Source organism: Pistacia vera, unplaced genomic scaffold (assembly GCF_008641045.1).
Source record: "Pistacia vera cultivar Batoury unplaced genomic scaffold, PisVer_v2 Contig954, whole genome shotgun sequence".
Classification (NCBI taxonomy): domain Eukaryota; kingdom Viridiplantae; phylum Streptophyta; class Magnoliopsida; order Sapindales; family Anacardiaceae; genus Pistacia; species Pistacia vera.
In genome coordinates, this window is record NW_022196839.1 from 264,432 (window position 1) to 288,612 (window position 24,181).

At 34.4% G+C, this 24,181-nt stretch overlaps 1 protein-coding gene across 1 annotated transcript; it reads right to left on the reverse strand.

Moving 5' to 3' along the window:
• Positions 1–1,573: 1,573 nt before the first annotated feature.
• Positions 1,574–23,991, reverse strand: LOC116120982 (myosin-6-like). Its single transcript, XM_031406952.1, has 39 exons — positions 23,980–23,991; positions 21,076–21,204; positions 19,608–19,751; positions 19,194–19,339; positions 18,947–19,106; positions 18,781–18,839; positions 18,536–18,695; positions 15,501–15,650; positions 15,291–15,427; positions 15,048–15,194; positions 14,830–14,931; positions 14,325–14,382; positions 14,127–14,228; positions 13,337–13,374; positions 13,125–13,251; positions 12,842–13,012; positions 12,631–12,762; positions 12,429–12,538; positions 12,254–12,314; positions 11,781–11,958; positions 11,437–11,642; positions 10,304–10,423; positions 9,321–9,419; positions 8,701–8,913; positions 8,410–8,549; positions 8,172–8,283; positions 8,054–8,074; positions 7,881–7,961; positions 7,592–7,762; positions 6,538–6,684; positions 6,240–6,422; positions 5,509–5,640; positions 5,359–5,429; positions 5,069–5,168; positions 4,843–4,899; positions 2,896–2,952; positions 2,349–2,429; positions 2,179–2,261; positions 1,574–2,090 (listed from the first exon to the last, which is right to left on the reverse strand). Exons 1-39 carry the CDS (start codon positions 23,989–23,991, stop codon positions 1,976–1,978), a joined length of 4,512 nt encoding a protein of 1,503 aa, XP_031262812.1. The 3' UTR covers positions 1,574–1,975.
• Between the last annotated feature and the right edge of the window lie 190 nt (positions 23,992–24,181).

Sequence of the window (24,181 nt, forward strand, 5' to 3'; positions counted from 1 at the left end):
ATACCATAAATTCATAGGGAATGAATTTTCGACATGTGTCCTATGAGTCTATGACTAAGCAACTGGAACATGAACTCTCACCACGTGTACGTCTTGTGACTATGCATTTGTCCAAATCGTGTGTCATACCTAGAAGTGATTATTTCATCTGTAAGGCTATCATAAGTTGCTTCAACAGTAAGATTCGGAGTTGAATTGTCATCTAGGTCATGTGTCACTTTATAAGAGGACTACTTCATTAATAAGTCTCTAATAAGAGTGGATTGTCAGGCCACATGTCATGCGATGAGAGGGTTGCTTCATGAGCAAGACCACCCATGCAACAGTATAAATTGAGGTCTCCCACCCCAAATCAGGGAGCTCAGAATTTCATTTCTCTCAATAGCTAAAAACAGTTGTCTCACTTGAAAGCAAATAGCTTTTGTAAACACATCAATAACTATTGTTTTAAAACTTGACCCATTGTGAGACCCTGCAAGGTGACCAGGTCACGGGTCGACTAGTCCAACCGGTTGGATCAACCGGTTGGGTTGATGATGTCAACAACAAAAATATTTTAAAAAAATTGAAATTAGTCCCTTAATTTTTTTGTATATTACAAAAACACCTCTAAGATTGCAAGTCAGTGCCTAAAATTTTAATTTATTTTAAAATAACCAAAAATTACGAATTAGTCCCTAAAGTTTTGAAATATTTTAAAAACACCCCTAGAAAATTACAAAGTAGTCTATTAAGTTTGAAATAAAGCGAAAACCCCTCTAGAACCTGGACCGGACTGGAGAGGCTACCAGGTCCCGACCAGACCGATTTAGGTTTTAAAACAGTGTCAATAACATAACAGTGGACGTAAGATTTACACCTTGCATCCGAACCACTTTAAAAACTCATTTTATCTACTTTTTTTATTTATTTACTTACATTATCGTTATTATTACTCATTGGTTCAGTATCATATTTTTCGATCTCTAATAGACCCTTGCACGAACTCCCCCAAAGGATTGCATACTTCTCATTGGTGCAAGAAATCGCCACAATATAATATGTGCATTAATTCTGCAAAACATGAAACAAAAGCTAGCTATATATAAACTATAAAGAATTTGATGAACTCCTTAGACATATTTAAAGTTATGTTCATTTAACAATTATGTATATATTGAGTTTTACGTTGACAATTTTTATAGTTTCACAAACATAAGTTGAGGTATATATAGCCGCTCACTTTAATTAGATTATATTCAAAGCTTTGCTTAATTCCGATCAAACTTCAACTGTTATCAAACCCAATAAAATAAAATTATGTGATATACGATAATTGTTTTAAAATCTACTTTGTTAAAATGGATATATAATATGTTTCATTAATTTAACGCATGGATTTAATGTCAACTTTCTTCCAAAATTAGAAGAGAACACCAATAAATTGTAGACATTTTCAAGGAGCCATACCCATAGCTACCTTTTGACCTAATTTAATTATCATAGAACATTACAATAAATACATTGTCCTAAAGAATCAATCCACATTACTTCAATTTAGTAAGATAAAGGAATGGGAAACCAAATTTTCAACTAATATTATATTATCTTGATGTATTCTGTACAATATGAATTTTTGAGGCTGGGACAATACTACAACTTTCCCTCCTATAATTCCCCTACAAAGAAGACTAGCCTCCACTCGACTGACCAATTTATAAATCAAAAAACCAAGAAGCCACTCTGATTCAGAAACCATCCTTCCCCCTTTGACTAAAGCAACTGGCCTAATTAAATTATACAACTTTAATTTAGAAAAAAAAAAAAAAAACTACATCCTGGGCAATAGGTGATGACGACAAAAATACCTACAAGGGGATAAGGTAAATGGCGGTGGATTTACACTGTGGCATTCGCTGGACCGACACTGAGATTTCTACTTTAAACTTGCTAAGGTATGCTCCATCAGGGAGAGAAAAATGCATTAACCAAGGCCTTAATCCTGTAAAAATTGGAAGGCTGGATTCTCAATAAGTTCTGCAGCAGGCTTCACATTTGAGAAATCCTTCTCTGGGAGGGTTAATGAAATATCATCAACTGAGAAAGGAATGCTGCATAAAAAGTACAGTGAGTAAAAGCTCGAAACACGCCTTATCGTTTCAAAAGGACCAAAACTTTTCCCTTTTGTTCTTCACTTACCTGGAATCGTCATCCAACAAGAAGGATTTGCTATCATCATCGCTGGAGCCTTCTGTCATAAGAATTTTCATGCTAGATATCACCTGTCCAAAGAAAAGGTGAAGCACCAATTAACAAGAAATAAATAAGGAATTTGGAAAGATAAGTCTTAATTAATTTATTTGACTTACATCAGGGGATACACTTTGAGTGTTGTAGTCATCGTCCCAGTACAGCGTACATATTCTGTAAAGCTGCTGAACACTCAAGACCTGAAGAAACAAACAACATTTGTCAAAAGAATCTTAAGTATTTTCAAACATATAAATCCAAATTTATCATGTTAAATGGGAAATAATGTTACTCGTTAACCAAAAATATTACTTAGGAGGGGAAAAAAAAAAAAAACCAACAAAACGTTGACAATAGTCCCAAAAAAAGCATCATATTTTACACTTGAATTGTGCTTAAAAGAGAGACTTACGGGACACAGGTCATTTGTAATATCATCATAGGATATTCTAGTCTTCTGGTGTATAACCTGAAAAAGAATTTAAAAATAAATAAAAAAATCCCTTGGACACTTTAAATGATAGTAAAAAAAAAAAAAGGTAACAGTCAAGATTAAGATCATTGCCATTTGGGNGAAAAAAAAAAAAAAACCGACAAAACGTTGACAATAGTCCCAAAAAAAGCATCATATTTTACACTTGAACTGTGCTTAAAAGAGAGACTTACGGGACATAGGTCATTTGTAATATCATCATAGGATATTCTAGTCTTCTGGTGTATAACCTGAAAAAGAATTTAAAAATAAATAAAAAAATCCCTTGGACACTTTAAATGATAGTAAAAAAAAAAAAAGGTAACAGTCAAGATTAAGATCATTGCCATTTGAGGAAAAGTAAACCGCAGTCACTGCATGATCTTCATAAATAGCATATCTCCAAAAATGCCACAAAAAACATCTTTACAACATGCGTATTAAAACAACCAAAACTAAAATACTCATTTGACACTAAAATAAAATTTTCAGAAACAGACAAAAGAAAATGCCATGAGTACTAATGTCAAAAACACAAAACTCACACTCAAAAAGCTAATGTCGAAGTCAAACATTTGAGAAAGAGGATCTAGAAAACAAATTATTCTTCTACTTCTTCAACATAGAGATACTAGATGTGTAATCTTTCTATTTTTTAGGTAAAACCATATTTAAAGTCCACTACTAGACATATTCTTAGAACTGCAAGATTCAATTATTCCTTTAGACAAAGCGAATTTTCGAAAATAATTCTGAAACCTCACCAAACAGTGCCTACCAGATGCTCTTCGTTTTCTAAACAGTATGACTAACCAAATTTCAGAAATGAAAAACCCCAGTTGAATCAGCAGACGTATTAGTCAAGCAATGTAGGTCATATACATGGAATACAGATAAATCAGAGAAACTCTTAAAATTATTCAACCACAAAACAATAAAAAGATGAGCAAGCCATATAAATCTTGAAAGACAGTTCTCTGACCCAGAGGCAGGATTTCCTGTCAAGCCATAAAAGACAATAAGACCATAAAACCTCGATTTCAAGATTTCCCCATACATGCCCCATGAAAGCTTCATTATTACTTCACTACTAAGCACTGATTGACTGACCAACACACAGTTCATTTTAGAACTCTCTCATAGGTATGAGCAGTTCAGTGGACATTTTCACTTAAAGCATAATCAAAGCGATCAAACAGCTTTAGTTACAATGCTACTTTACAAAAGTTATATATAAGTTCTATTTGGTGGATCTAATACTCAATTACAATGTTCTATTCCGTAGTAACTAATAAGGAGGGATCCCAAAGCTAAGAGCCACGGCCCTACCTTTATATAACATGAGAAAACTTGTCATGTAATCTTTGACACTAGCTTTTATCTTCCATCTTAACTCGATCTATCTAGTTTTGAAAATCAGAAATTCTTGACTAGAACTTACAGGCCTTTATTACTTCTGAAACTCCTATATAAGGGTACCTGTGACCACTATCCCACAAGAAAACAGTACCTTCACCAGAGAAAGAAAATCAACCATATCTTCATCATCCAATCCAGAAATTTCTACAATACCTCCTAACTAACTCAGTAAGAAAACTTGTATACGTAGATCAAATTCATTCATTGATTTACAGGCTGGCCCTAGGCATCTATTCCTCAATATTTCTAAATACTTACAACTGAAGAGTGGGTGTGTTGAGACTGTAAATCTATTCCTACAATGATTTTTCAATCCAAAGAGCTGATGGACAGATGTCTTGAGACTGACAGCATTTTTCAAAGCTAATGCACTCTAAAGTCTATCAACACCACAAATCTTTGCTATATTATTCTGGCCTTGGTGAACCCCCTTTTGTGATGGGATAAAGCATGGTGCCACTTTATCCTGCTACCTAGGTTGGAAATTTCAGATACAAATGAAAGTTTTATGGAGTCACGGTAGCAATCTTGACAATTGACAGAGGGACATAATAATGCTTAATTCATAAAGACAGTCAACCAAGTTCGTACATTACCAGGCATTAAAATAAATAAATAAAGAAGCCAAACATTCAAAAAGAGTTAACATCATAATATCCAGATATCATTAGCAGGTACTGAGCAATTTATATTTTCTCGAACATTAAATTAAAGAAACATACCAAGAATCCAACCGCTTGTCTAGTGTGTTTGAGTTCATCCCAGGATGAACCTGCATACTGCAACAAGAGGAATTTTCAGACAAGCAACTGATGAATGGTATAAAATTAAGACTGTTATGACATAAAATCAAGATTGCCAAAGAAGAAACTCCAGTCAGGGAGGATTGTTCAAATGGTGAGAAAATTTAGAAATGTACTGGTACTTGTCAAAAAGGTAAAACAGTACCTCAACTTTTTCTTTCCCACACCACAGTTCTAGTTCAGCTAAACCAGATTTTACATATTCTCCATTGCTGAATGAGCAGCACTCTCGACGAAGCAGAAGGCTGTACTAGCGATGCAAACATTGAATTAAAAGTTAATATGGAGGAAGATCACTTCAAGAATTTTTCTTTTCAATGATAAAAAATTAAGAAGATCAATTGTAATAATTGAAAAAAGTTAATAAAAATGATGAACAAGTTGTCCATCATATTCAAGGAAAAACAGTTGAGAAAAGATTAGGCAATGAGTTACCTATTAAAGAGCTGTACATCAATATATGAGAAAACTTGAGTAAAGATCTTTTGCACAAGAACTTGAGGCACCTGAGACAATTGTAACCATAAGTCTCATACACATGAAAAGATATGAATAACTTTATATAGAAAAACTAAAATCTCATACAAAATTTTCTTTCAGTGTAGCGAGCAGCCCATTAAGGCTCTCAATAATGCTGCTCCAGGGACTAGATGCAGGACCATTGCTAAATGACTGCACAGATGATCTTATGGAAGTTCCCTTTGACATCCTTGGTGCCTAAATCAATGGGATAACACCTTATTGGAGTTAGAAAAATTGCACTTCTAGGATATAAGTAACCGATCTCGAGTAAAATAACCAGCAAAGCATTTAAATCAAGTATGAGATCTTGCCACTTAATACTCTCACCATTATCATATTTTCTTCCAACATAGTATTTTTGCACATTTAGAAAAATGCAAACAAGATCAGGCAAGACTATGCCAAATAGTTGGTACAACACCAATTTTGCCAACATCAATTGGTCATGTAACAAAATAAAAAACTCAAATTCAGAACTGATCATAATGAAGTTTGCAGATGCAATGTCAAAATTAGTATATTAAATTTCAATTGATCACAGGTAAAATCACTTCATTTTTCTCTTTTTGAAACTTTAACAAAAATGCATCACAAATTATGTGGGAAAAAATGTGTCCTCAAGATGCTAAATTAGACTCATCAAATATAGCACATAAAAGAAATGCAGAGTTAAATAAGACACTGGAAAAAAGCAGCAGAAAACTAGGAGTCAAGTCACCAGGATACAAAAAGAAATCAGCAAGGAAAAGTGATTTGTTGAGGAAAGAACAACGGAAAACTAACAGTTCTCTTACCTGGATACAAGAAGAAAGATGTGGTGACAGATCATTTTTCAAGTTGTCTCGAATGATCCCGTAAATCGTTTCCACATATGCTGTGAGCTGCTGCTTAAAAAGCAAAGCTGGATATTTGGCCTCAACCTGGCGCACGATATCTCCAACTGGAAGGTTGGCAGAAGAAGGGGATGAGCGGAATCCCTACCAAATATGACAGATGTTGAAAAATAAATAAGTGTTCTACATACAGTTCTTAATTATATGATCATATTCAAAAAAAATAGTTCAAACTGTAATCCAAGAAACATATGATTACTTGGGTCATCCGTCCAAAAAATGAAGTTGGTGTGGGAGGCTTCCGCTGTGAATTTGGACCGCTGGCCTTTAAACTCCTTTGAAGCAAAGACAATAAAATAGACGTATTGGATAGCCAATAAGCCATATGATTGTTGCTGTCAGGCTTCTGCAACACATTACATAGAACAAGCATGTTGATTTCTCTTTTTTTATTTGTTATTTCTATACGAAAAAAAAAAAAAATTAACTTTATTAAAGGGATCAAGCTGGTCTATGATGAAGGTGAACCACACCAGTCCAGCACCAAAAAACCGACAATACATAGTTAAGTTTTAACACAGATAAAGTACTCAAAAACCAGTACACCATCATGCAATTTGCATTAATAAAAAGATCAAAGTAAAAGTTTTCTTGTAATTGAAGTTCACAGAACTGCTAAAAAACAGATATTATCCAAAAAAGGAAGGCCACTTCCTCACAAGCATCTCCAAAATGCCTTCAATTTAATTTTACTAAATAACCCAAAAATGGCTAACAATGTTAGATTTCAATTCACTGGACACCAAACGGTTCCTTTTTACTCCACTTTACTACTCATCCTCCTTTTCTTTGCTTTTCTTTATCCTTTTACCTTTTTCCATTGGCAGTAGATGTGAGCATGCTGAGTTCATGGTGAGCAGGTAGTTGGTGAAAATTCACATAACCTCCTTAATCTGTGCACACATACTTTAACCATGCTTAAAAAACCAGATATAAGTTCCTTCTATTTGGGGAAAGATAGTCAAACAAACCCATCAGATTTTCAAAAACAGTAATTCTACAACAATCAACAGATAGAAAAAAGTGGAAGAGAAAAAATATGTGATGGGAAATGCAATCCAGCTTTCTATTCATAATAAACTAAAATGGAATTTCCATTTTTGGATCTTATGATCAGAACCATAGATGATGAGGTAAAAGCTTCCTTTAGCAAGTGACTCCCCACAGTTTTTCCATAAACAGAAATTTAAATCGGCACTGGAAAAAGGAATAAAAATGAGCACAGAATAATTGTGTAATGTTTTTCCAATCACCTCTATTGCAGAACCAATCATCTGAATGAGACGATCAAATACACTAGTTTTGTCTGCCTCAAATGATCTCCAGTGGAGAAGACATTTATATATGGTAAATGCTGCAACTGGTTTATCATTACTGAACCCAAGATCTTGTGACACACATTTGATTAGAGCATCCACAGATTCCTGCACCATGGAAGACTCCAAAATTAGAGAATAAATCCAATTGACTTTCAACTGAAAATAAAAGAAAATTAACTCAAAGATTAAGACTATAATCTTGCTTTCTATCTAAAGCACATACATTCTGCCGTTCAATCTGGGATCTCCTTAATCTACTATCAAATGTACCAAGCTTTTTAACCGGGGTGGCACTTTGTGGTTCCTGTAAGAGTATGCTCTCAGAATTATAGATATGAAATATGAAAATAACACACCATAAAACTAAAATGCATCAACTTTAATTTCATCACTTACATGATGACCGTTTTCCAGAGGCTGCAAAAATGCAGAACAAAGGATCAGCAAATTCCCCAAATATGCAATGTAGAAGCAAAAACTAGACATAAGAAATAATGTTTCACAACAAGCTTACCTGAGTTGCACTTGATAATTGTTTTGAGATTTTTCTAGAGGATGAATTCAACAATGATTGATGCCGCAGAATTTGGTCCTCAGTTTCCATGTCAGAAAGTTTTTCTTCAAGCCTGAAAACAGATGTAGGCAATATTTTAAACAAATTAACAAACCCAGGTTAATCAAGGAAAAAAGCAATTGGATCAGAGATGCAATTTGGCACAGTTTTGCAAAAGTAGACAACTTATTGTATTGACCTCTGCATTGTAGTCTTTAATTCAATTATCTTTGACTCTGCATCCAAAGCCTGCTTCAGCCGCTCTTCACAAAGTTTATTTGTTTCTTCAAATTTCTTCTCTGTTTCTTCAATTTTCTTTTCCAGCGAACTTACCAGAGCCTACAATGTGTCACACAGCAGGCAGAGTATCAATAAGCAAAGATAAAAAAATAAGAAGAATAACATAAAAGTTATCACATCCAGAAGTATGCATTAACACATATAAGCAAAACCCAAAATCTCATTCAGAAGCAAATATGTGTGAACTTACCTTGAGTTGTTCATTTTCTTCAGTAAGTTTATTCATCATTTCATTATCAATAACAGGGACTTCATGAACAACTGGAACTTGTTCAGCTGCTTTCTTAGCAGCCTCTTGCTCCTTGATAAGCAGTGACTTCGTTTCTTGGAACTGTTGTTGCATCTGTTGTAAAGCAGACTGCAATTTTGCATTTTCCTGTGTTTTGGCTTCCTCAAGATCAGCCTGCATCAAGTTAATCAAATTATAAGTGAGCAATATGAAATAATATAAGCATTATCTTTTATTCTAAACCAGAGGGCTGCTGCTCTGTAAAATCATTAAGCATAAAAATCTCATATATATACTCCATCTGCTTCTTGTTATGTCATTATCTTCTCGCACTTTTTCCCTTAGGAGACCAAAGAAAAGTCTAAAAGAATCACTTTAACGGTAGTATGCAACTGATTGGCCGTAATAAAGTGACGCTTAAATATAATTTAAAATGAATCCCTTCTTAACCATTCAAAAATCAAAACCTATGTATCAAGAACCCATGAACACACTGTTGTTATAATCTAACAGCAACTATATTAAAATATTGTGATGCGCATTCATCTATCCATAAAAACTTATCAGAAAAAGTATTCTACCTTCATTCGTTTCTCTAGCTGCAAACGCCATGTAAGTTCTTCAACTTCCTTTTCCAGTTTACTTTTGGCAGCTTGGAGAGCACCAGTTTCCTTAGCAGCCTACAGGCATACAAGGACCAGAAAATATTCATGCATATAATCACTTCAAGAAATATGAGCACAAGGAACATGAATAACCAATTTGGACAGCTGAGGAAGTAATTTCATAATTGGCAACAAGAAAGAGAGACATAAAATATATACGGCAATAGATAATATTCTATAGCTACATTCTCTATAAAATCAAAAGGGAGGAAAGGTGAAATTAATGATTTAAAAACTTGACAAAGTTACTTTCATCCTGAAGCAGGTATATTTCAGATCCAGCCAAAAAAGCATTTCGCCCTTACAAATATTCAGATATTCCAAAATAAAAATCATCAACAACTAAAGATAGAGACTTACCAAAATTGAAGAAAAGTTGGGAGTTATTGTAAGTACAGTTGTACTAGTAAAATTCATCATTTAATATATTTCTGCTATTATATATTACACTAGACCCAGCCACTGAGGATAAAATTTCCATTTCTAACCTATGCTAACTTATCTGTTTTTCCAAAACAGTGTAGCACCATTTATTTCAGTTTTGTAAATGGTAGGGAGAACTAACAGAAACTTCAAAACCTAGTTATTACATGTGCAACACCCATTTAGTTTTGTCTTCTAAAGGACCTACACAAAAAGATTTTATTTTTTCTTACGGAAGCTAAAAGCAGTCTATGTCACCACCTAATGATGTAAGCTTTTGGTCTGGATCTCCTGATAATCAACATAAATAGTCATTTAGTAAATTAAATATGTGCAAATATGTTTTCTCAAAGAAACAGAAGAAACTTATAATTATCAAACAAAATAAGCATAAGCATGCTTATAAACAAAATTGTAAGCTTAAAACTTAACCAAGAAATGGAGAATATTGATCAAAAAATGAATGAGGATATCACCATTTTAAGCTTCCTTAACTCTCTGCGTGCAATTTTCGCTCTCTGGGCACATTGTACAGCAATTGCTGCTTTCTTCATCTTTAAATAATGACAGCAAGCTAAGTATTGTCGGCAATGACTCTGTATGATCACAAATAAACCCCAATCAGAGGGAAAAAACCATGTAAAAGGTTGTTAACTCTAAAGTAGTACATGCTGAATGGTTGTTAAACTCTCAAGTAGTACATGCTGTTACAGATAGAATGAACATCCACCTAGTACATTATAAGCAACTAGCTTAAGAAAAAATGTACTTTGATAATTCACTTTTTTTTAATATATGTGTGTGTGTGTGTGTGTGTGTGTGTGTGTGTGTATAATATCATTAATACAAAAAAAGGATACAAAATTTAACAACAGGCCAACAGGAACTTCAAAAACCAAAAATTCTATAGCCCTGACAGTATATCACCACAAAAGAATCAAAGTGGAAAAGGTACAGCCCAGGAAACAATTTAACCGAAGACCCATCCGAGTTCAGATTTATGAAGAAAAATGAGTTGTCTTCATAATTCCAATCCCTAAACTAAGTTTACATAAAAGAGACTATTATTATCAATACCAAATAAAAAACATAAAAAACCATCGCATAGCTAGTTTAGAGAGATCCTCTAGATTTGTATGTATGTATGTATATATATAGGATAGGAAGCCCAGTCTTCTGATTCATTATTCTGCTTATGCTTTTAGTTTATCCTCTATAACCCTGATTAGCAGTATCTCTCACAGGAACCATTTGTCAGTTTAAAATTTTTTAGATCTAAGAACATGAGTTAAGAAACAATAAACTAAAAAATCAAAGTTCTGATGAGAAGGAAACTACAATGAATTTTTATATGCCATGCAACCACACAATTTGGTTTCACTTAGGATCTGATCATAGCCTAGGCACAAAGAGCAACGAATTCAATACCATTACCCCAGACCTCAAGTACAAAACTTGGCTTCTCAGCTTTAACAGATCAACACTTGCTTTGCTAATAAGTTTCCAAACATTACTCACAAACCCAAAAAAAAAAAAAAAAAAAGGGAGATGCAAACGAGAAAATATAACGCATAAAGACAAAAGACAAAGAATGGTATTTCCATCTTACCTGGATAATAATTGTTGCTCTTGTATGCTTTCTAAACCGAAGCTCATTACGAGCAGCCATCCCGCGCATGCCTGCTTGAATAGAAACGGCTGAAGAACACAACTTATTGTAAGCTTTCTCTGCAAGATACCTGCGTGAATATTTCTGGATTTTTACACTAGCAGATTCTCTTCTCATTCTCTCAAACTGATGCAGTGCATTTTGTCCTACAATCAGCTCAGAGGATAAACAACAGTAAAATATGCATATAACTGAAAGCAATAAATTTTCAATCAATTAATTTTGTGAACTACAAAACAATTAATTCAACGAGATGCAACGAGATGCACAAGTGCTATCATTACCTCTGCAGAAGGTTTGGATTTGTACTGCAGACAACCGCAACAAGATGAAGCGTTTACGACACAAATATGAACGAACTTTCCTCTGGATGATGCTTGCTGATCTTCCTAGTACCTCTTTTCGTCGAGCATCTAGTTCTGCCATCTGACCTGCTCTCAGAAACACTTTTGTTTTTCCAATCTGCAATATAGTTGGATCAATAAGAGTGCTTGCGTAAATATTAGCTACCAGATGGCATATACATTGAACACCAGTTGTTTTTGGTGTAAATGACGATATTGTGATGCAACTAGAACCTAAAACCAATACAACAATGGAATGACACATTTCTACCAGAAGTGCACATGCAACTTATGCAGAAGGAAAAATTTTTAAGAACTGGTTCTACACATACTAGCCCACAGGTATTAATGACAGCAAGAACAACAGCATAAAAAATTACTGTAAAAAAAAGTGTAAGAGTCATAAAATGTACCTGATAACCTTTGAGGTTCACCTTCTCTAGAAGCCTCTTGCAAGCAATGACCTCATCATGGCTGTCAATGAACAAATAGCAGTCAAAGAATATTAGTGAAACAGCCAGGGCACAACTTTTCAAGATCCAACAAATGCCAAACACCAAAGAAAATTAAAGTAAACTTTGAAGTTACCTGACATCCAAGACATTTGGTGCCAAGATGCGAAAACGAGTTAAAAACTCATGAAATGGCTTTCTAGTGGGATATCCAGCACAACTGATCCTAATTGCCTCCATAACACCCTGGAAAAATGAAATTCATTGAGTTTGAAAATGTTGCACAAGACACTAATTAGCAACAGCAACACCATTACTGCAAAAATGGCAAAACTTACCCCACAACGTAGTTGATGTAGAACATTAGAATTGTCAAAGATTCCTGGCTTGAGAACATTATTCGGCTTAACACACCGTATGTAATGCGGTTCAGTGGCACTCAGTGTTTCAAGCAATGCTTGCAATTGTTGCTGTATTTAAGTATTTGATAAGAATTACCACCAAAAACTTCAAAGAAAATATTAGTAAATGATGCATATTAAGGCAAACCTTAAAGCGAGAACCTATGGATGAGAACTTTGACGATTTGGAGGATTCCTCAGGTAAAGTTGGGAATAACGCTGAAACAAAGGGGCATCCTGAAGCACTCAGAAGAGCTTGATGCTCAGCAACAACATAATCTTTGTTCTTGTCCAGAAAGAACTCCGTCTGGTATGTGACCTGAAATCAAATATCCCAACTAATGAGTGACCTGAAATCACTACTTTCTTTTTATACGTATTTGACTAAATTTGGCATAGTACTCTGCAGCCAAAACAACATAGTTGCTTACATCACCAGCATAGTGAGAAATGGTGAAGTCAGTACGTGCCAACTTTGGCTTGTTGAAACGCTTATGTTCTTTGAAAGTCTGATATAGTTTCTCAGCAAAAGTCTCATATGTTGATCGAGGAAACATACTACAAATAGTTACAAATAAGCCATGTCGGAAAAAAAATGAAGTAAAGAGGAAAAGTGGCAACCACATTTTGTTTCAATACATACCACGCTTCATCTAGAAGAGCAATGATGCCACCAGGTTTCTGGAAACAAAAGGTACAGATCAGAAATATGAAACACAAATGAAGCATAAAAATTTTTTTACATTCACCATTTGGAGCACTTCTTTACAGCAATGGAGAAAAACTAATCTAAGAAACAAACATTGAAGAAATTCAAAATAAACTGGAAGGGTAAAGTAGGATTGCAGAAAAAACACTTGATATATCAAAACTATGAAAGTACTGTATATATTTAAATGAAAAACATAAATTCATCTGTTATGACTATGTCAACAAACATTGGTGTACAAAATCATTTTATCTCATGTAAATTTCCATTGTACCAGAACAAATCAGCAAACATTTAGAAAACAAAATAACAATTCTTCCACCAGTAAATTGTTGTACCTAGAGTTTTCCTTTACCAATAAAATATAAATGAGAAAATTTAATAAATGGTAGATCATTAATGTCCCAGAAACAAACAGTTATTGTGCACTAGATCCCTCTCTGCTAAGGTGAAACATTTACCCAGATTCAATGTCTACAAGTCTACTCATTAAGTATGTGGTTTTAATTGTTCCAATTGATACTCAGAGGTCTGTGTGCTTGTGCTCTTTAAGTACACAGTGGTCTTGATGTAATGAAGAGTTTGCATGTCCCAGAAAAAATGCTCATATAACAATCAAAACAGCCTTAAGAACATCAATTTGCAAAAAATATCAGTTAATTCCGGCATTGTAATATAAGGTGCAATCCAATATAAAACATTAAGCATCAGGAGACTGAATCACCTTTTCAAGAAGATCAAGAACATCCTGATTATCAATAAAATCTATATAGCTCCAGTCAATTTCTTCCCTAGTATATTCTTCTTGCTCCATCTTGAAAACATGCTGTAAAAAGAGTACTAAGGTTAAAGTAGAATTAGTTTATAAGTTACAATAACTACGAAAAACACGAAATGAATGTAGCTAAATCCTATGGTTAACCTGGTTAAAGTGTTGCTGCAGCTTCTCATTTGTCAAATTGATACAAAATTGCTCAAAGCTGCAGACGAGTAGTCAACATCAAAAAATGAATGTGATCATCAAAATATGCTGAATATGAAAGTCCAAAAAGCAATTCAAATAAAAAGGACAGATGCACATAATCGTAGATTGACATGTAAATGTGTTAAGAATTCAAATATCCACAACATTGGCCATTATTGAAGCAAAAGCAACAAGCTAGCCGAAGAAGTAAGGAAAGAGCTACCATGCAAATATTTCCCCAAGTAGAAAATGATTCTAAGAGTTGAATGCTAGAATGCATCATTAGGACCTTTGACAGGATATAAAATATGATGAATCCTCATATCAATCTACATGTGGCGACACTGCCACTAATGTTTCCATTTCCTTAATTAAACATTATTATCTCAGAAAACATAGGGATTTATGCAATTCACCATAAGAAATCTAAAATGATGAAAGCAAAAGCGTACCGGTTAAGCACCTGTTTGTCTTGAAACTCTCGAATCCATAAATATCCAGAACTCCGATTAGGGTTTTTGAATTCGGATCTTGACCGATAGAATAATTTATTTTGTTCACAAGCCTGGTTCAACAAGTCTATAAGACATCAAAAACACTGGAAAACTGGATAGATGAACGAAAGGTTATTACAAATTGTTTCTTTTATAAAATGAACTTATAAAATATACTTTAACCTACCAATCAAATAATCTCGAATAAACAATTTTAGCTAAAGCATCTCTATTGACAGCTGCAGAGTTTGGATCAAGACATTTTTTTATGCTTTCATCCCGGGTCATAATGACACGTTTACATAAGGAGTCTTCAAGAGACTTCTCATCACACCTGAACAGAGTAGCAGATGAAGGATTTGCCTTCCATGATTTTAGAATTAAAACAGTTATGTGAATATTAGTAAAAGTTCATAGTATAATAAACTACATGAGAAGTTCCGCCACTGTTTTGAGATGAAACCGAGATTTATCATCCTTAGGTTCTGAAGAATCTGGTTCCTCTCCCTTAGCAAACTCAACGTTACCCAAATGGAGTATTGCAGCAACAACCCGGAATATTGCATCCTAAGAAAGGAAACTCCTTAGTTGAGTTTTATATAAGATTAATTCATTGCAAAAAAAATTCTAGACAAATTACCTGGTCACCAGAACCGATCCCAACGACATCCATAGCTCTTCTAGTCGCAACGTACTCCTTAGAATCATCCACTCCATCCAATTCATAGCAATTTGATTGATTTAGATAATGAAAGGTCCTTGGATTTCCCAATTTGTACTTCTTAATGTCCTGATAGAGGACATAATAAAAACATGGGTAAGGGTATTACACTAACCAATGAAATTAAATTAGACAACTACTTTGATGTCAAAAATCTAAGTTTAACGTGATAATTTGTGGCTTATTATTACCATGTCAATCATGGTAGAGCCTTTATTCATTTAGACATATTAAATTGAGTGGACTCGATGCACACAACAACGAAGGACTTAAATCTACAACCTACACCACAAACACAGGATGTTGGACATGATGACTCATGGAAATCTAGATACGAGGACACAGCTATGCATGGCATGTCTTTGCATTCTTGATATTACAATAAGCAGTAAAACTATTGTGGTTTGGTTACTTACCGAAATACCATAAAAAGTAAAACAATTAATAGACTTGTTAGAACATGAAAATTCCATAACAAAATATGTGTAGCATCCTTAAAAGAGTAATATTACTTATCCCAAGTTGTATCCCAAAATTCTTATTCCAAGCGATGTATCATCCTATGAGGCACTACTGTGTCACTTATCTAATTAGCTCATCACTTGCCTCATTAGCTCATCACTTGCACGTCAATGCCACATATTGGATCATTTGGTATGGGAATTTTGGGATACTTCTTCATTTATATAGCATTGATCCCCTTGAAATACTGTATATATTTTGGCAAAAGAAGGAAGATTCTTTTAATTTGATAATAAAAGCATCACCTTCTCCAATCTTTAAACACCAACAACGAAAACCTCTGATAAAACGTAAATCAATATTTTGGTGTAAGCTTTGGCTCCACAAAAGCAAAAGTACTTTTGGGACTATAACATTGGCGCTAGAAACAAATGTTATAATTCTTTGTTAGACTACAAAAAACTCCCCCAACAAGACTAAAAAAGGTCACAAAAATTATCAAAAAGATGGACAATCAAACTAATTTCTCGATTCAATAGACCCGACAACAATTCAATCCCTTTGAATATGGAAAAAATAAATCCTTTGAAATTACTTCGCAAGCAACACCCATATTTATAGTAATTGTTCCAAAAGGATTAGAGAAAGAAGAAGAATAAGATGAAGTAACATCAAAACTTTGTATGTAAAGAATAATTATATGACTAAGAAGCCTTATAGCATACTATTCAATTTATCACCACCCACCTGACAAATATCATAAACAAGACATACATGATACTATATTATTCCGAACACATTAAAAAAAGAAGAATAAATAAGATAAAAGTCACATCAAAACTTGTATTTGAAGAAGAAGTAGTGATTATATGTCTATGAAGCATTATAACCTCATACTCAATTAATCATCACTCAACCAACAAATACCATAAACAAGACATGCTTTACCTTTGTCGGTGCTGCACAAAGCATGTAAAAGCAATGATAATTTCGCTCAGGATCAGACACTTGACAGACACGGGAACGTTCCAGTAAATAAGTTCTAATGGCAGCTCCTGAAATCCTCCCCCTTTGATCAAATTGAATCTCCACGAACTTACCAAAACGACTGCAATGACATTACAAACAATTCCAACACAATTTGCCATAAACAGACAATACAACAACAATTCTAGAACCATAAGTTTTCTCACCTAGAATTATTGTTTCTCACAGTCTTTGCATTACCAAATGCTTCCAGGACAGGATTGGACTACCACACCAGGAAAAAAAAAAAAAAAAGTGGAATTAATGCAATATACCATCTTAGTCACAAACCACCAAGTTGGACACATAATAAGATTAAATTTGCTACCTCTAGGACCTGCTGCTCCACAGACCGCTTCTTCTCAGTTGTAGTTCTTCCTCCCATATGGGCAAGATACNGCTATGCATGGCATGTCTTTGCATTCTTGATATTACAATAAGCAGTAAAACTATTGTGGTTTGGTTACTTACCGAAAAACCATAAAAAGTAAAACAATTAATAGACTTGTTAGAACATGAAAATTCCATAACAAACTATGTGTAGCATCCTTAAAAGAGTAATATTACGTATCCCAAGTTGTATCCCAAAATTCTTATTCCAAGCGATGTATCATCCTATGAGGCACTACTGTGTCACTTATCTAATTAGCTCATCACTTGCCTCATTAGCTCATCACTTGCACGTCAATGCCACATATTGGATCATTTGGTATGGGAATTTTGGGATACTTCTTCATGTATATAGCATTGATCCCCTTGAAATACTGTATATATTTTGGCAAAAGAAGGAAGATTCTTTTAATTTGATAATAAAAGCATCACCTTCTCCAATCTTTAAACACCAACAACGAAAACCTCTGATAAAACGTAAATCAATATTTTGGTGTAAGCTTTGGCTCCACAAAAGCAAGAATACTTTTGGGACTATAACATTGGCGCTAGAAACAAATGTTATAATTCTTTGTTAGACTACAAAAAACTCCCCCAACAAGACTAAAAAAGGTCACAAAAATTATCAAAAAGATGGACAATCAAACTAATTTCTCGATTCAATAGACCCGACAACAATTCAATCCCTTTGAATATGGAAAAAATAAATCCTTTGAAAATTACTTCGGAAGCAACACCCATATTTATAGTAATTGTTCCAAAAGGATTAGAGAAAGAAGAAGAATAAGATGAAGTAACATCAAAACTTTGTATGTAAATAATAATTATCTGACTAAGAAGCCTTATAGCATACTATTCAATTTATCACCACCCACCCGAAAAATATCATAAACAAGACATACATTATACTATATTATTCCGAACACATTAAAAAAAGAAGAATAAATAAGATAAAAGTCACATCAAAACTTGTATTTGAAGAAGAAGTAGTGATTATATGTCTATGAAGCATTATAACCTCATACTCAATTAATCATCACTCAACCAACAAATACCATAAACAAGACATGCTTTACCTTTGTCGGTGCTGCACAAAGCATGTAAAAGCAATGATAATTTCGCTCAGGATCAGACACTTGACAGACACGGGAACGTTCCAGTAAATAAGTTCTAATGGCAGCTCCTGAAATCCTCCCCCTTTGATCAAATTGAATCTCCACGAACTTACCAAAACGACTGCAATGACATTACAAACAATTCCAACACAATTTGCCATAAACAGACAATACAACAACAATTCTAGAACCATAAGTTTTCTCACCTAGAATTATTGTTTCTCACAGTCTTTGCATTACCAAATGCTTCCAGGACAGGATTGGACTGCCACACCAGGAAAAAAAAAAAAAAAAAATGGGTGGAATTAATGCAATATACCATCTTAGTCACAAACCACCAAGTTGGACACATAATAAGATTAAATTTGCTACCTCTAGGACCTGCTGCTCCACAGACCGCTTCTTCTCAGTTGTAGTTCTTCCTCCCATATGGGCAAGATACTGCATAAGCATCTTTGTACTTTCTGTTTTACCAGCTCCACTTTCCCCACTAACCAAAATTGACTGGCTTATTCCCTCATTAACCATCAGTCTGTAATAACGAATTTTTATAATGCCAGGCGCATTAAAATCCTAAATCACAAATAATTAGGACAGATTAAGGCTTAAGATATATTACCGGTAAGCAGAATCTGCAAGAGCAAAAGGATGAGGGCTCAGCTCACCCAAAGCTGCCCCTTTATATTGTTCCATCATATGATTATCATACAAATGAGGAAGTCTTTGAAAAGGATTCACAGCAATCAATATATTTCCTGTATAAGTCTGGAATCACCATTGGTTAGTTTAGATTCATATAAAGTTGAACCAGCGAAAAAAGGAAAACTAAAGTAAGAAATGAACACCAAAATATTAAGCATATATAGTAGTGAGCACTGTCCAAACCCCAGAACCAAAAGAAAAAGAATACAACTGCATGAAATAGTAACAAGGATATGAAGCATCTAATAAGACCCGCACAGTTAAAATGTACTTACCAAACAACAAGGCCAGAAGGAAATGTTTGGATACAAATTAACTGTTTAATACTTACATATATTTCATTTATATCATATCGACACTTTAAATTGTATAGAACCCCTGGTTCATGAAGATAAGCCAGCTTTGTCATATCATCAACACCACTTGGAGGAAACTCAGCATCCTTTGGATAGACATTGGAGGCTTTGGCAACAACCTAGAACATGCATAGTACATATATCAGGAACACTTCAACAAAACCACTAATTTCTTGTAATTAAATAAAAAATGAAGCATAGTACCAGATTTCATAAAGAGTCATCATGAAGTGTAAAATAACATTCAGGCACAAGATTAACTTTTACGAGCATAGCTACCTTTTTCCTTATAAGAACTATTAAACTATATTTTAAAAAATAATAGCAATAATAATGAGATAGGTACATCAATACATTAAATATCTACATAAAAAACAAAAATGGTACTGTTAGATGAAGCAGTCCCAAGATTCTAATGCAAAATGCTTCACCAATTAAGATACTTGCACACACAAAATAAAAGGGGCAACGGCAAGTGGTAGTTGTTGTTGGAATAGCCTCCCAAAAGAAAAGACAAAAGCCTCTTTCATTACACAATAATATTCTCAAATTTTGCTCAAATTTTCCTATCAAATATTAGATTATTTTCATTTAACCTAAAAATAGTGTCATCCAAGGGTTCTCATTTTTGTTTCTAGCTGACAATATCAACACCAAAATCCCACAATACACCAATAAAAACACAAAACCAGTCATTTGACTGTACTGTATCCAGGCACACTCCTCACTAAAAAGCAACACTGATCTGAAGCAATTTCATTTGCAAATAGAATGTAAAAGGATAACACCCGTTTACTTTAAAACACATGTTGAAAGATGCATTAATTGACATATTCTGGAAGCAAATCTCCCCCAACCAGTACTTCTAATATAAACATCCCATGGCCACAGAAGTCTTCTCTACATGCATGACAATGAAAATCTTGTGTACATGGTGCATGTCCACGTTCCTTGATCTCCAAATGCAGAATCTACTTACTTGAACCATCATCACATGTTATAGAATTACATGTAGTGATTGACTTAGCAATACACGTCATTATAGGATTCCATGTAGTGACTGACTTAGTAAAACATGTTATTCATCATATATGACATTCACATTGCAAATAAAGTCCATTGCAATATCTCAGCCAGGCTTCTTGACAACTAATACTTTATTTTGTTCCAAATTAATTAGTTTCAATGAAGTATTCGGCCACATTAACTATTCTTCAACTCCAATAATACCTTCATACAAGAAATAAAGAATTTAATGTCCACATACCCATTATCCAATAATAAATTGTGAAAAAGGCATTAAACAGATTACTGTGTAATTATATATATGTGTATCAATGTTTATATACAATGCTTACAGAAACAAACTTTCAAAGATAAGGAAAAGTTCCTTCTTTCTATAATGGAAAAGATGCATAAACACTACTGAGAAGCGGCACTTACTGTCTTCCCTGATGTACAGTATATTTTGAACTCTTCATTGTTATCTTCTTCTACCTCCCCATCTATCCAAGTTACCTCCGGATCCTCAGTCCAAACAAGAGACCCAACAGCCAAATCGACTTGACCAGCCTGAGTGGCAAAGTAATCGTGAGTACATCAGCTTGAGAAAGTAGTCTAATCTTCATCTATAAGATAGACATCAGAGACAAGTAGAAGCCATGCAAAAAGACATTTCAATCTAGAAGCAATAATTTGGCCTAGAATATCAATTGAATACAATTCAATAGCATAAAACATAAAATATGAGTCTGCATTTTTGTCCTTCAACACATCATAAAACATGGATAATGCCATCCAGTTCAAGGGTGATTATCACCACAAATTTGGTAAATGCTTTCGCTTTTTGAAAAGACAAATATCAGATTAGAAATTATAGAAAAGGATCTGAAATTGGCCTTTTACTCCTCTCACAACAATATTCATAAACCTTTCCAACATATTTTTACCTCCTTATACAAAGGAAATCAGCTTCTCATATATCAGCATTTTCAATGCTAAAATTATTCTACACCAATAGATTTAGTTGACATCAATTTATAGTTGGTTTTCTTCAGTGCTACTCCCACCAATAAATTAGAATGGATTTAATTTCGCCAAGTTTACAACATACTCCAAAGGCAGTCATCATGCAGGCAACAACAACAATGCCACTGTTCCATTCCACTTAATTTCATAACATACATTCAAAAAAAATAAACTCTCCAAAGAAACCCAAAAAAGGGGGCATACAGTGTCCGTGAACACCAAGCATTGTGTGAAAAACATTGCAAATGCATGACGAAGCTATGGCCACAAGGTTTTCCTCATTATAAATATGCAAGATGCACAAATGCATGTCTTACATGAGCTCCCCACAATTCATCCAACGAGTATATGATTCCCAGGGAGGATGATAGGAAGGATTCATTAGACAATGAACAAGAGCGAGAGGGGGTCACATTCCAACCAGATAAAATTCCGTTAAAAATGCAACTAGAAACACTTATTCATTTCAACATAAAAAGTGAAGCACCCACTTCAAAGCCAAAGTACCAACAATTAACTACCTAACCACTAAATATCGTTTATACCAAACCTAGACTCTCCATGTAATACTTAACTACACAAAAGCAGCTCAAAGAAATCAAAAATATTATCTCAATTTTATAAACTCAACGAAAAATTATTCATATTTATATCACCATTATATATAGCTAATCACCAAAATTATCTGCCATTAAACACAAAAACTGATAAAAAAAAAAAACATCAACAGACAAAACAAATATAAGGTTCCATTATTAACTTGAAAAAACAACAAGATTAAAAAAGCTACCATTATTGGCCAAAATCAGATAAGATTTAGATCCAAGGCTGCGCCGATGAGCCCTGCCTTAGTCACCAACAACCGACGCAAATGCACAGAAAACTAATTGAAAGGTCAAAGCCCAGGACCGCACACAATAACGAGAAATGAATAACCGTTATCGTATCGGCGTCTCTATTGCATTTATCATACAAGAAATGTGCAACTGCAGCGACGTCGTAAAAGGCAGGTTTCTGTTCGAAATTGAAGCGCTTCTTGGTTTTCAGGTGAAATGGGAGAAGTTGTTGCAGAGGTACAAGTAGAATGGCGAAAACTTAACGGAATGAACACCGAGACGGCTCTGCAACTAATCTCTCCCAAACGAAGCAACAATGTTCTGTGTTGTTCGGTATTTGTCCTGTAAAAGCCGCGAGAACGTGAACGCCTAAACACAAATGAAAAAACATATTCATTAAAACTTTTAATTCCTAAATTACCCTTGTCTTTTCCAGTACTTACAGATAGACCTGGCAACGGCGGGTTGGGCGGGTATGGTCCGGGTAGCAAGGGTCACTGGTGGAACGGGTCACGGGTTAACGGGTGAAAAATTCTCACGGGTCGACATTTTCATGATCCGTACCCGCCCGTGCGGACGCGGGTCACCCACGGGTCACCCGTGAAAATGGAAGCAGCTTTTTACATTTTCATATTTTACTGTTTTCCTATTAAACTTATTAGTTATAACTTATTATTAATTCAATATTAATATTTTTCATATTATATCAAAGTCACCATATAGATAATAGAATTAATAAACACTAAAAACATAGTAATTACAATTAGTAAACACTAAACATATAAAATTGTTTAACTCAAATACATAAAATAGTAAACACTAAATAATTAAACGTATATAATTGTTTAAACCAAAGTACCAAACACACAAACAAAAAAGCCTCCCTTGATTATGCAATCTCCTTCCCGCCCTTGACTTAATGGCACAACCAGGAGCATCATCAATTTCATCTTCTACAATTAACAAGATATAAGTTAACTATCGTAATATATAACAAACAAAATATTAAAACTGTGAAATATAAGTTAAAATGTTACCTTTAACTTCATATCCAGAAATCCATGTCCTGGAGCTGCTGTTGAGAGTCGAGCGAGTGAGGGAGTGGAGCTGCTGTGAGAGGACTGGAGCAGTGGAGGTTGTGGAGCTGCTGTGGAAGAGAATGGCTGCGTTTTTTTTCTTTTCTCTAATAAGTTTTGCTATTTTACTTTAGATTAGGGTTTGAGTTGAGTGAAATGTGAGACAGTGTCACAGTGAGAGGACGAGACAAGTCATTCTGATTCAGCAGTTTTTTTTTTTTTAAATTTTGAATTTGCGGGTCAGCGGGTACCCGCGGGTAGTACCCGGTCCACCCGTAAAAGTCACGGGCGGGCCGGGTACGGGTTAATTTTTTACGGGTCGAGATATGTATTACCCGTACCCGCCCGTTGGGTACGGGTACCCGTTGACCCGCGGGTACACCCGCCCGTTTGCCAGGTCTACTTACAGATAGCGCCATCGTTCTTTTTTCACTGCGGAGATTCTGTACGTCGCAGTCTTAGTTATTTGGTGTTACGCCCCGTTTGTAGAAGCCAAAGTTTGTTTTTATTTTTTTTAAATATTTTCTGAAAGAATATCTTCACATATTAACTGAATTAAACGAAAAAATTGGATAAGAGAAGTCAATTCAACATATACTCAATAAATGA

Excerpts from the sequence above, each read along its gene's own strand:
- LOC116120982 (XM_031406952.1), bottom strand. Across the intron at positions 19,107-19,193 it reads CTTGCAGATTCTGCTTACCG|ACTGATGGTTAATGAGGGAA; the intron begins GTAATATATCTT and ends TCGTTATTACAG. Across the intron at positions 8,550-8,700 it reads AAGAAAATGAACAACTCAAG|GCTCTGGTAAGTTCGCTGGA; the intron begins GTAAGTTCACAC and ends GACACATTGTAG.